This window comes from Mus caroli, chromosome 13 (assembly GCF_900094665.2).
Source record: "Mus caroli chromosome 13, CAROLI_EIJ_v1.1, whole genome shotgun sequence".
Lineage (NCBI taxonomy): Eukaryota > Metazoa > Chordata > Mammalia > Rodentia > Muridae > Mus > Mus caroli.
The window spans coordinates 97,472,319-97,486,093 of NC_034582.1; the positions used below are offsets into that span (position 1 = coordinate 97,472,319).

A 13,775-nucleotide genomic window follows, 5' to 3' on the forward strand; every position below is an offset into this window, starting at 1 on the left:
AAAAAACCCCCAAAAAAAAAAAAAAAAAGAAAAAAAGAAAAAGAGGCCATGAACTTGAGAGGGAAGAGATATAGGGGTGGGGCTAGAAGGAAAAAATTATAATTATAATTTCAAAAAATAAAAAATTATTTAAAAAAGACCACATTCTATAATGCTCATTACAACAAAATTAGCTGTGATTTATTTTTCAGAGGAAGTTGTAAGTAAATATATGATCATTAAGCTACTTATAATAGCTGTACTAAGTCCTAACTAGGATAATCAGGCAACAAAAAGAAAAGTATCCATATTAAAATGGAACATATAGAACTCAGTTACATGTATTTATGCTAAAAATATTCAATTTTTTTCTTTTAAAGCAATCCCATTTGAGATAATTAACAAAAAATCCTAAGTACACTGAAAACAACACAGCTCTGATGAAACAAACTAGAACTATAAATAAATAGAAAGAACGACACCCTGTATTTCCAGATAAGAAGCAGAACTGTTAAAATGTCCTAGCCATCTAGTATCCTGTTGATCCAATGTACTAACAAAATTCTAATGACATATTTAATGTCATTTCTAACGACACAAAAATAGAAGAAAATAATCCTAACAGAAAATCACAAAAAGACTATGAAGCAACAGCAATCTTAACTAAAAAGAACAAAGTTATGGACCTCATATCATTTGACTTCAAAATCTACTTGAAAGCTCTACTAATGAAAAAATCTGGTTTTTTGTTTTTTTTTTAATTAGGTATTTATTTCACTTACATTTCTAATGCTATTCCAAAAGTCCCCCACCCACTCCCACTTCTTGGCCCTGGCGTTCCCCTGTACTGAGGCAGATAAAGTTTGCTCGACCAATGAAAGAATCTGGTGCTGGTATAAAAAACAAATGCCACGGAGAGGAGGGTCTATTCAATGGGACTGGAGAAAGCAGATGTTCCTGGAGAGACCAAAGGATTCAAAGGACGAGACCGGATAGCTGGGAACCTACTTATTAAGAAGGAGAGGAAGCCCAGACAATGATTTTCTAAAAATATATACCAAAAAGATAGACAACAAATACAAAAATAAACCAGTTATTTAAAACTAGAAAGCTGTGCACAACCAAACAAGCAATGGATGGAGTGAAGTGGGAGTGGGAGAAATGTTTGCAAGCCATGGGGCTTCCAAGGGAAAGAAAAGAAAGGTCTGCACTCCTGTACTCAGGGCAGTGCTGTTTACAAAGGCTAAGGTGTGGGGTTAACCTAAACCTCCATGAATAAATGAGTCAATAAAGGATACACAGTATACATGTACAGTGAAATACTCTTCATTTTAAAAACGGAGACCTAGTCCTTTATAATAGGATGGAAGAACCTAAAGGACATCATGTTAAGTAAAATAAATCAGGAACAAGAGAATAAACATCCCATGATCCCCAACACTGAATATTAAAAGGCAAACTCAGAAACAGAATGTAAAATAGTAGTTAGCAGAAGCAAGGCAGGGTGAGGGAAGCAGGACAATTAAGATGTTGATCCAGGTACAAACTTTCAGTTGGGAGAGATAAATCTGAGAGGCCCAATGCCCAATGTGGACTGTAATAATATATTTAAAAATCTACTTTTTTTCCCCAGGTGTTTTGAGGTATCATAAACTTTATATTTATAAATAAATTCTAAGCTGAGGATATGATGCTCAATTTTATTGTATTATAAAACTTTTGAAATGGGAAAGTTTTTATATTTATGTAGATAAGATTCTATGACACTAATATATTGCAATCTGACTATTAAACATTTGGAAAACAAAATCCTACCAATGAAATGTATCTCCAAGGACAAGAATTTCGAGGACTTACCATTTTTGCTGACATCCAGTTCCCTGAGATTAATAAGATTTGCAATGGAGGCTGGTAATGTTGTTAAATCATTGTCTGGCAAACTTAGTTTATGTAGAGACTGACAATTAAAAAGTTGCTAGGGAAAAAAGAGAAAAGGGGTTCTGATTATCTTTCGAATTTCTTTGGGTATTCCATGGACTGACTACTTTTTAATCCAATAAATACTGTCCATATTAAATATATACAACTATGTTCTCAGTTGAAGCTGTCAAAGGGTAAGTGGCTGTTACATATTGTAAGCTCGGGATCTTGTCTTTCAATCAAGCTTATTCCCAAAAGAAAGCCATATTGAAGAGCATCCCTTGAAAAATGTATAATTGTCAGGTCTCAGTTAGGTTCATGTTAGGTTATTTGCACTGTTACAGTCAGCATCTCTCTTTTACAGGCCTCCAGACTGAGACCTTACTGACTTCGCCACATTATTAAGAATAAACCAGGCATAGTGGCTCAGCCTATAATCCCCAGATCTGGGAAGCTGAGGCAGGAGGATTGCAATGAAGTTTGAAGTTTGTCTAGGTCACAAAGTGAGATCCTGTCTCAATAAAGTTTTGTAAAACTTCATTACCTAGGACAGCAGTGGCTTTCAAATGCTTTTGAATACTGTCATTCAGAATGTTTACAAACATAAATATTGAAAACAACTATTTCATTAAATAAAGTCTATATGCAACAAGATATATTATCTGTTACATTTCAGTTAGGGTTGCTGGATTAATTACAAGACACCCAATTAAATGTGAATTTCAGATAAACAATTTTTTAGTTTATCCAACACTGCCCATTTACACTATTTCTTTTTCATCAGAAATTCTAAGTATTCTATAATTTTGTTTTCTAAGTCTCATAGTCCAAATTACAGTTTATTTTTCAGAATTCTGATAATGCATATTAAATTGCTTGTTGGTGACCATGGTCAGCTGGTTTTGAAACCAAGGTTTCATTATACATATGATCCAGGCCATGACAGAACCTACTGTGTAGGTAAGACTGGCCTTGAACTAGAAATCTTTCTCATTTAGGTACCACCATGCCAAAGTCTAACTTGCTTTTTAAGCCATCAATTTCAAGTCTCCATTTATAGCTTCAAAGGGCAAGGTGGTGTACACCTTCAATCACAGCCTTGGAAAGCAAGGGCAGGCAGATCTCTGAGAGTTGAGGACAGTCTAGTCTACAAGGTAAGACCCTGTCTGCCATTCAGAGGGATACAGACTTTAATAAACAATTTAAAGCTACTGCAACCTTTTCATACACAGGAAAACAAACACAGATAAGAGAAAAAAGAGCTTACTAAAATAACAATAATAAACACAGTGGCAATCTGAGAAGGAACTTCACAGCAGCAATCTGTCCCCTACCAGTTGTTACTAGACTTCAGAGATGCACTCACTGTCTCCAAATCTATTCCATACAAATGGAAAAAAGCAGAATCCCACCTCTAAGAAGTTATAGAGCCATAAAACCATGCTGTGGTAATGGAAGTAACAATGTTAACAATGCATATAAAGTGCTTATAGAAATTATAGTAAGAGTTCACTTTTCTTAGTCTAGTTAAATCTAATGGCTCCAGAAGTCATATATACTGATTATCTGTTTTAATTGTTATAAGTAAAAATAAAATTCAGTTATCCACACAAGTACTTAAACAACTTGAACAAAGTTTTAAAATCTACATCATTTTGAATTGTGCTTACAGTAAGACTAAACCTATAAACGGGAACACATATATACAACAATATAAGACTATAAACTGCTATGCATAGGCATTACCTAATTCTTGATAGTATGAACATACCTTTGGAAGCTCTTCAATCTGATTAGCATCTAAATAGAGCTCCTCTAAAGTTTTCTCAAAGGTGAAAATCTCTTTGGGAACTTGTTCCAAGCTGCAATGAGAATAATCTAGAGTAGTGACTGTCTCCTCTTCCCCTCGTAGACAGCGACATGGTACCAACCGCACAAACAAACTTCGTTTTGTAGTCATTTTTAAATGCTGCAGCATGAAAATAAAAATAAATCAGAATGCATGTAATATAACAAACAACTTTTCCAACAAATGACCGTCCATACAGCACAATTCCACATGCCACAGACAAACAATACCTCCCACCACCACATACACCCAACGGAGCCTATTAATATCAACAGTTGTCAGTCTACTGGACTTCAAATTAAACTCAGGCTCTCTGGTACTTTACAAAACAATCCAAGAACACAACACAAAACAAAACACTCCTACGTTTTTATAAAACCATGCTTTGTGAAGCTTAGTGTTAAAAACAGTAAAAGATTTTCCTCTAATTTCCAGCTAAGAGTTCTGTCTCTTAGCCAAGAACCCAACTCTGCGTTTCGGAATAGGAAATGACTGTGCAGACATTTTCAGGTCTTCTCAACCGTTCCTCAGAGATCAACCACACTTAACTTTCTTAGGATTCTCCTACATGAAAAGTCCCATCTACTCCGAGTATAGTTTTGTTTTAATCCAATACTAGCTTATAGGTTCTAAGTTGTTTAAGATTATATATGCGTAAACTCACTCAAAATACAGTCTCTCAGTTAACAGGGAGAGAAAGCCAACTTTGAATTAATAAAAATTCACAAGGCCAGTTTTATTAAGAACTTGTGTATAAATTCTAACTAGGCTAAGAGTAAACTAGCAGAGAAATTACTTAAGAAAATGAGAATGATCACCAATTGGTCAGTAATTCTTTGTCCATGAATACAATTCTTGCCTTAGGGACAGAAACAATACTTTTAAACAGCATTAAGCCAGAGTTAAAATCAGTAAGACCTCAGGCATAAAATATAAGAAAGTAACAAAAACTCAGCAAGGCAAATACTTTAAATACTCTAATTACTTAAAAAAATAATCATTTATGAACAAAATGCCAATGTTTAAGTAAAGTGTATATAATCAACATTGTTTTTTCCTTACCTCAGGATACAATGTGGCACTAAAGGCTCTGCTTCCCATTTAACCATACTTCAACCTGTGAGCCTGGACAGGTTAAGTGCTCCGCAGGTACAACTGTTTCTACACTGACTTTACTCAATCATCAGGCACTATGCTCTAATTCTTTGGATAATGTTTATAAATATTTTCTTTATCTTCATTACACGTTTTTAGAGAATGTCCTACTGCCTCCATAGAGAAGCAGAGATTCTTAACCACAAACAACAGTGAAAAATAAAGATCTTTAACGTGGTACTTAGGAGTTGCTTTTTAGAACTACACAGACTCATAAAACAGATTTTTGAAAAAGCATATAATATACATTTTAACTAGATCCTCAAAACCTAGTATCAATGGGTCTATTTATACACTATTTAAAGATTTTTAAAAATCTAGTAAGTGAAACACCCGATGTTTTCATCTGAGGCAATGACAACATGACCATGTATGGCTTGTCCTGGGTTAGAATCCCATCACACACACACAGTAAGAAATCTATTCTCTTTTTTTTGTATGCTTATTTCTAGATAAAGATTTTTAGAGGGAAACTTTGTGTTTATAAAAACTTAATGTTTATAAAAATGCACATTTTACCACCAGGAATAAACAATTCATTCAATAAGGAATGTAACTGATAAAAAGGGAGTAAGCTTATCGTTGTATACTAATAAGATACATTTTAAAATCCCCAAAATAGATATAAAAATCTCTCATTTAAATTGATAGCCATTTAAAAGCCTGCTACCTGATGTCCGGTATGGTAGCCAGTAGATATACATGATTAATATTAAGGTTAAATCAAATAAAATTTAAAATGTCATTTCCTTATTCCCTACTAGGGATACCAAAGTGGCTCAAACATTACATAATATTCCCATCATTATAAAAAGTTCAATTGCATAGAATTACTTCAGTGATTCAAACTACGATTCTCACATACCATACATTAACGAACATGTCTGAACAAATAAGTGTTCAGTGACAGTGTATAAGAACCTGGATGATATGGCTTTTTAAAGAATGCATTTCCTAGAAACCATTCTAGATTTAGAAATATAATGAATGAATGGTATGGGATGTTATTACCTAACGTATGTAATCTGAAAGACACTGTATTTTGGATATGATATTGAAAAATTGAAAGTTTCTAATAATTTGTCTTCACAGAGCAAATGGATACAAAATTATAACAGGACAATTAATAGAGGAAAGGAGTATTAAATATGTGCTTTTTTCTAGGAAGCCACATAGCATGCACACTCGAAACTTTTGTGGACGAAGGCTACAAAAAGAGTAATTCAAATGTCAGACTAAATTCCGATTTTTCTTTACTTCCTCTGTTTGTTTGTTTGAGACAAGGTCTCGTGCAGCCTCGGCTGGGCTCCTGAAGGCAAGTGAGCCTCCTGCCTCAGCCTCGGAAGTTACGACTACAAGCCTGATCCATCATTCCAGATTCTTAGTCCTCAAATTAAACTAAGCGGGCACAGAGTCAATACAAAAATAGACCTGAATGCTACATAGCTCTGCAGATAAAACAGTATGGAATGAAAGCTGCTAATTGATTTAAAAGAATTAAAAGAACCTTAACCCTTGAGAGGAGGGAACACACATACTACAAAGACAAAGTTAAAAAGTAAAATTACCCAAAGCAAGGTCTTTCCAAACATAATAATACAAAACACTCAAATTGTGGACTGCTAAGTAGAATTTTAAGAAAAGCTACTATATAAGCCAGAGGTGACATTAGAGTTAAGAATTGTTTAATCATAATGGAAGAAAAATAGCCAACCCAGGAAAGGAACACAATAAACTGACAGCTTTCTAACAAAAATTAAATCTAGCAAAGCATGGTGGGACAGCCTTTCATCCCAGCACTTAGGGGGTAGAACCAGGCCACTCTCTTTGATGTCAGCCTGGTCTCCATAGTGAGTTTCAGGCAAGCAAATGGCTGGATAAGTGAAATAAAACAAAACAAACAAATCAAACAAACAAAAAAATATATTAAATCTACTTACCACTGAGTTGAATTTATCTCCCTGATGTTTCTTAATTGAGCCAACATTCTATGAAACAAAGAGAAAAAAACAATAAATATATCTTCCTAACATCTCTCCTAACTCCTAATTTACAACACACGTGTTTACTGTCTTCATTTATTCTTCCTGTTGTGTTTTTTAAATTTATTTATCATTATTATTTTAATTTATGTGTGTATACATGCCTGTAGAGGTCCAGAGGATGTCAGATCCCAGGAGCTGGATTACAGCCCATTGTGAGCCACCCAATGTGGGCACTGGGAACTGAACTCACATCCTGTAGCACAACACTAAGAACTCTGCCACTGAGCCATCTCTGTCATCCATCCCCCATGCCATTTCCCTTGGCAATACACACATCCCAGATCTGTCATTACACGGGGCATGCTAGTCCCCTTCGCTTGTTGATGCTCTGTCCAGCCCTCTCAACATAGACCTTAATCCTCTTTTACACATCTAAACCTAGCCCAGTGACTGCCAAAGTCAGCCAGAACAAAGAATTTTTAAAGTTTTTACTATACATAATGAAATTATAAATGTTTGGAGACAGATATGTTTAACCTGACTAAAGATTTTACAGTATATCCATATCAAAAAATTGTTATTCCATGAACATGTACAATTGTATGTTTTTAGGTACCAGTCAAATGTAATTGAAATTTTTCCAAACTAAACAGATACAGTATTAAGTATGATAAGCAGATGCATTCTTAGTTTGGGTTCCAACTTGTCCCCCAAATTGACTGAAGGCAGGACATGTTTAAAGATAGGTGTTTTGAGAAATCAGCTGGGAGAGCAAGAAGAATATAGGGATAGAGCAAATCCCAATAATAGGAATGCTATATTATCAAAGTCTCCCGTGGGATGTAAGTGACACGAGTTTGAGAAGAACACAAAGGCTGCTCTGAAGCTCCTCCTAGAAGATGAATGAAGAGCTTTGACCCACTGCTCTTCTCAGTGGGAGACAGGAGCAGAGCTGCTGCTATGGGCAGTAAGTATTCCTCACTACCACCTCCTTGCTTTCTGTCTAGAAGGCCTCCCATAGCTAAGAAGTCATCGAGGGCAAAAAAAAAAAAGAAAAGAAAAAAAGAAAGGAAGACTGCTTGTGACTATAAGTCCAGTCTCAGGCAAGCCTCAATTCTCATAGTACCAATTACTATAACTGAAGCTAAAAATTCAAAGGTGAGCTCAGAGAATAGACTGCAGTCCACAAGCCATGCCAACTACACTGAAGTGAGTCATTTACTAAACTCAAACTTGCATATATCTAACTCTCTACCAAATACTTCCATTTAATAAAGGGACTAAAACAATTAGGAGAGAAAGTACTGAGAACAGGCTTAGATGTTAAGGAGATAGAGGCAGAAGAACTCAGGCTCAAGAGCTGTCTGGGCTACAAAACAAGTATGGTGTCAGGGTGTAAGTTAACAGCACAGTCTAAAGTTAAAAATATATATAGATATATTTTTTAAAGATCGAAGAACATAGCTCAGAGCACTTGACGAGAACGTGTAAAGCCCTACACTCAATTGCCAGTGCTGTTGGAAAGAAAGAAGGGAGGGGAAGGGGAATGAAAGGAGGAAAGAATAAAAGCAATGAATGGCTCTGGTTAAGACAGGAGACTGTAAACATTAAGACTGGACGTGGAGATTCTGAGAGATTTGTTCAGCAGGTAAAGCACTTGCTGCAAAAGCATGAGGACAGAACTGAGACTCCAGCATCCATGTTAAAAGCCAGGTGGCCACACACACCTTGACCTTAGTGCTGGGGGAGGTGGAAACTGAGGCTTGCTGGCCACCACCTGTGTCCAAGCTCAGTTGAAGGCCTGTCTCATGGGATCAAATAAGGCAGAGAATGATAGAAAGAGCAGAAAACACAACATCTTCCACTGGTCTCATAAACACTTCACCATCCTCCACTCACCCACACAAGGACACACACTATGCTCACAAAAATAGAGAAGGACAGAGAGAAGGGCCAGGAATGTAACTAAGGAGTAGAATACTTACTCTAGCACTGCCAACATACATACACATACACACACATACACACACACACACACACACACACACACACACACACACACACAAATACTTTTAAGGGGGTGTGTGCGCAAGAAGTGGTAGCATGTACCTTATGGACTTGTAATCCCAGGGAGGCCAAAGCAGGAAAAATTTGAGTTGAGCCAGCTTAGGATCCCTTGCAAGCTCAAAAGATAGACAATTTCTCAGAAGACTCAACAAACACAAAACACACCAGAAGAAATGAGAATGGGCATTTATCAATATAGAGGAAAAAATTAAATTGCTAGATTCAAATAGTAGTTGGAAAATATGCATAGCTTTTTATAAAAATGTTGTAACATTAAATCTCATTTTCTAGTTCATTATTATAAATTCAATATCAAGTATCAATATAACTCTGATACGAATATCTATCAAAGTTAGCATAAACTACTACTTTAACATGCAGACTCAAGAATGCTTCAACAGAGTCTGACGATGACAAGTTCAAGGCCAATCAGGATTATTCAAGGAGACTTCGTATTTAAAAAAAAAAAAAATCAGAAAATCCTAAATTACAGCCTGGTGTAGTACATATCCCAACTTTCAAGAGGAACAACTGAAAGTATCATCTGAGTTCAGATGTTAAAAGCCACCTAAGCAACACAGAAGACCTTGTATTTGTCATTCCTTGTGTTTTGTTTTAAATCCTACATCACAGGACAACAACAATAAAGTAACTAAGGAGCGCCAAGATGAATGAAGAAGTATTACCTATAGATCTCAAAACCAGATAAAAAAGGAAAATGAACTTTCTCCCTAAGTATCAAATAACATAAACAAAAATGAACATTCATTCTTGAAAAAATGTTTACAATATGATAGACAGAACTGTCTTGGCAGTTAAGAAACTAATTTAACCATCAAATATCACCTCCAAGAATAAAACAAACACTAGAGACACTCTTGATAATTTAAAAGAATACTATTATTACAAGAAAGTTGCAAAGACACCCCCACAGAACTGGAGATATACCTTTAAATCATCTATATGATAATGAATTTGTGTCTATATTATAAAGAACTCTTAAAATTCAACAAATTGAAATCACAAGATGAGCAGAGATACATCTCTATTAATAAAGTATTTGTCTAGCATGAGGCCCTGGGTTTAATCCTCAACACAACATAAACTAAGCATGGTAGTACATCCTTGTGGTATATTATAAATTCAAATTAATCTTTGGCTATATAAGGATATTGACCAGTAGTCTCAAAGACAGACAGACAGAGACAGACAAAGAAGCAAAAAGACAGAGAATTTGAACAGGTTTTTTTCTCTAAAAGTAAACAAAAAAAACAGAGCACATAAAAATGCTAGCATCTTTAGTCATTAGGAAAAATACAAATCAAAACCCCCAGCAACTCAACACTATGCCAGGAGAGGAATTATCAAGACAGAAATTAATGTTACAGAAGATGTGGAGAAACTAGAATTCTTGTACATTACTCATAGAAGTATAAAATGGTACAGCCAGTTTGGGAAACAGATTTAAAAAATTAAACACAGTTACTGCTGGGCATGGTTGCACACACCTTTATTCCCAGTAAAATATTGAGTTCTAAGACAGCCAAGGGCTACAGAGAAACCCTGTCTCAAAAAACCAAAAACACAGTTACTATATAACCACACTAAACAAATAGTCTCAAAAAACAAAACAAAACAACAGTAGTGTAACAGCATTATACAGAGAGCAAAAAGTGTTCAAGCAGCCCAAAGACTTATGAATAACCAAAAGATAAATCGAATGCCCCATCCATACAATGGAGTATCACTTAGCTATTTTTTAAAAATTTATAACGTACTGGTATATGCTACAGCAGGGATAAACCCTGGAGACATTATGCTATGTTCACAAAAACATACCATGCCTCTTTAGAATAGCTTCCTCCTTCACAGTGACTTCTCTAACCCATAGCATGCCTCTATGCAAACCCTAAGGCAGAATATGGCTTGGCTGGTAGGTATGTATGACAAGCAGACCTGCTCTCAGCACTGTCCTCCCATCTGAAGGGGTGCTTCCCATATATCCACTTAACAGGAGCACTGCTGCACGCCAAGAAGTTAATCAATCATCTCTCTTCAAAATACGCAAGACTAGAAGACAGGATTCGTGGGATGAGAAGCTCAGAATCAAAAAGCTCTCATTAATGAAAAATAAATTCCTAATAACTTTCTAATTATTTGTTCTAATTCATTTCTGAAACTAACAATTTAGGCCTTGAGTGCCCACAAGACCAATTATATCCTTCATATAATCTCATTTTTCTAGTTTTCAATTCTGTCATGTTGACAGTTTTATACCAAAGATTCTGAACTCAAAATTTATAAAAAATTCGAACACATAAAAAAATCGAATATAAATATTCTCAGTTACTTTGTAAATCACTGTCTCTATCCTTCTATCCACACTAAGGGAGTCAACATCATAAATTTTGTACCAAGACCTAGGTAAACACCAAATGGGTATAGTAGCCTATTTTCAACTTCAGTGCCCATAAAGTACAGACAGCCTGGAGAAAGCTGGATACATAGACAAGCTTTACTATAAAGCTCAATGACTAAGGTGGGAAATGATCAAGCTAAAACTAAAGATGTCAACCTTGGAACTGTACATCGTATGTACCTATGTGCACCCACACACACATTCTTCATGTGTGTACATACACACATTCCACACAAACATGCAGAAAAAATCAGTAAAGGAGTTAGGGAGTAGGCACAGCAGTAAAAGAGTGCTTGCTGTGTAAGCAGGAGAACCAGAGCTTAGATTCTATCACCTACTTATCAAGCAGGGTATTCCCTGATAACCTGTTACTCCAGCTCTGGGGTGAAAAACAAAAACATGACAATTACTGTGGCTTTTTGGCTTCCATTTTAGTCTAGAAAACATGCGCCCTAGGTTCAGGGAAAGACTGTGCTCTAAAGGAACAGGCAGAGAGTAATAGTGACTTTTTAAAAATAAGGTGGAGAACAATAGAGGAAGCTATCTAAGCCAACCTCTGCCTTCTCTGTGCATGGAAGAGTACACTCCTGGACACACACTTATACCACCCGTGTGTTCACAAACATAAAAACAACTGTTTTATGTTGCCCTTTATTGAATCATAGTAATTTTAATATTGATCCATCCCAATAAATTATAGTTTTACATTCTTCTAAATTTTTTTAAATCTTACATATTTTCTTTCCCCTCTCTGATAGCACCCCATGTGTATATACAAACAAAAAATATTATGCTACTTTAAAAGTAAATGTTTATGTAAAACTGTGTTTAGTAACAAAATTTTGAAGTGGGTATATTTGATTTGATTTATGAATGATTTGCATTTTGGGTGGAACTCTTTTAAAAAGAGGTTAAATAGTTATGTAGCAAATAAGAAATCTCTTATTATTCAAGTCAAGTAGTAACAATTTTACCAATTCAGTATTGTTTATCTTCCTAAGCTCAGTATGGATTGTTTTTGAAGAAAATTGTAGACTTGGATGAAAATTTTTAAAATAGAGATTAAGAGTATAGCTCAGGAGTAAACTGCTTACCTAGAATACATGTGCCGCCTGTTAAATCAGTTCATACAGATTATTAAAATAGGGGGAAATAAAGAATTAAATCTAGGGGCTGGTGAGATGGCTCAGTGGGTAAGAGCACCCGACTGCTCTTCCGAAGGTTCAGAGTTCAAATCCCAGCAACCACATGGTGGCTCACAACCATCCGCAACAAGATCTGACTTCCTCTTCTGGAATGTCTGAAGACAGCTACAGTGTACTTACATATATTAATAAAATAAATCTTTAAAAAAAAAAGAATTAAATCTAAAACTATGATTATGAAAGGCCTTTGTTTATACCATGCTTACATACAGACATACCTTCATGTGCTATGCTATTCTAAAGCTATGAAAGCTCAAGCAGATCAAGTAGACAAGCGCATTGCTCCCTCTGTCATACTGCTTAAATACTAGTATCAGCTTTAAGTTGTCCACATACAAACTACCTACAACAGAAACACATCTAGAGTACACAGGTCATCTATACACTGTATTTTAAAGTTTAAAGCTTCATAGATGGGCACGACATTTTTCTTAGTAGCTTAAATTCTTCATTCTCCCAGTAAGACTCTACAAGTAGTAATTAGGAAAACAGGATTTATACTCTAATCAAATTTCATACAAATAAAGACAAGTGAGGAAGTCACTGATTTCTCATTCAAATAGACAGTTGAGTTTCTTCAATATCATTTTTGATATACTATAATTTACAAATTAACTGTTCTTCCATTCACATGACTTTAAAAATAAAAGTGGCATGTCTCAGCATTTCATTAAGGTATTAGTTTAAATATGTGTAACTTGTAAACTGTCTTTCCTGGTTTTAAAACTCTTCTCTGGTTGTGGTGGTTTGAATATACTTAGCCCAGGGAGTGGCACTATTAGGAGGTGTGGCCTTGTCAGAGTAGCTGTGACCTTGTTGGAGGAAGTGGATTACTATGGGGGTTGGCAATGAGACCCCACTCCTAATCATATAAGAGCCAGTCTTCTCCCAGAAGCCCTCAGATGAAGATACAGAACTCTCAGCTCCTCCTGCACCATGCCTGCCTGGATGCTGCCATGCTCCCACCTTGATGATACTGGACTGAACCTCTGAAACTTAGCGAGCCCCAATTAAATGTTGTCCTTATAAGAGTTGCCTTGGGAAATGCAAATCAAAACAACCCTGAGATTCCACCTCACACCAGTCAGAATGGCTAGGATCAAAAATTCAGGTGACAGCAGATGCTGGCAAGGATGTGGAGAAAGAGGGACACTCCTCCATTGCTGGTGGGATTGCAAGCTGTTACAACCTCTCTG

General features: G+C 35.8%; 1 protein-coding gene across 8 annotated transcripts in view; it reads right to left on the reverse strand.

Annotated features, from left to right (window-relative positions):
* Positions 1-13,775, reverse strand: part of Erbin (erbb2 interacting protein) — a 100,873-nt gene that overhangs the window by 68,358 nt on the left and 18,740 nt on the right. For all 8 annotated transcript variants that reach the window (XM_029468543.1, XM_029468541.1, XM_029468540.1 and 5 more), the window contains 3 exons: positions 6,844-6,891; positions 3,671-3,868; positions 1,837-1,954 (listed from right to left, as the gene is read on the reverse strand). In XM_029468543.1, coding sequence (XP_029324403.1) covers positions 1,837-1,954; positions 3,671-3,859 — 307 coding nt within the window. In that variant the 5' untranslated portion in view covers positions 3,860-3,868; positions 6,844-6,891. The remainder of the gene's footprint in view (positions 1-1,836; positions 1,955-3,670; positions 3,869-6,843; positions 6,892-13,775) is intronic.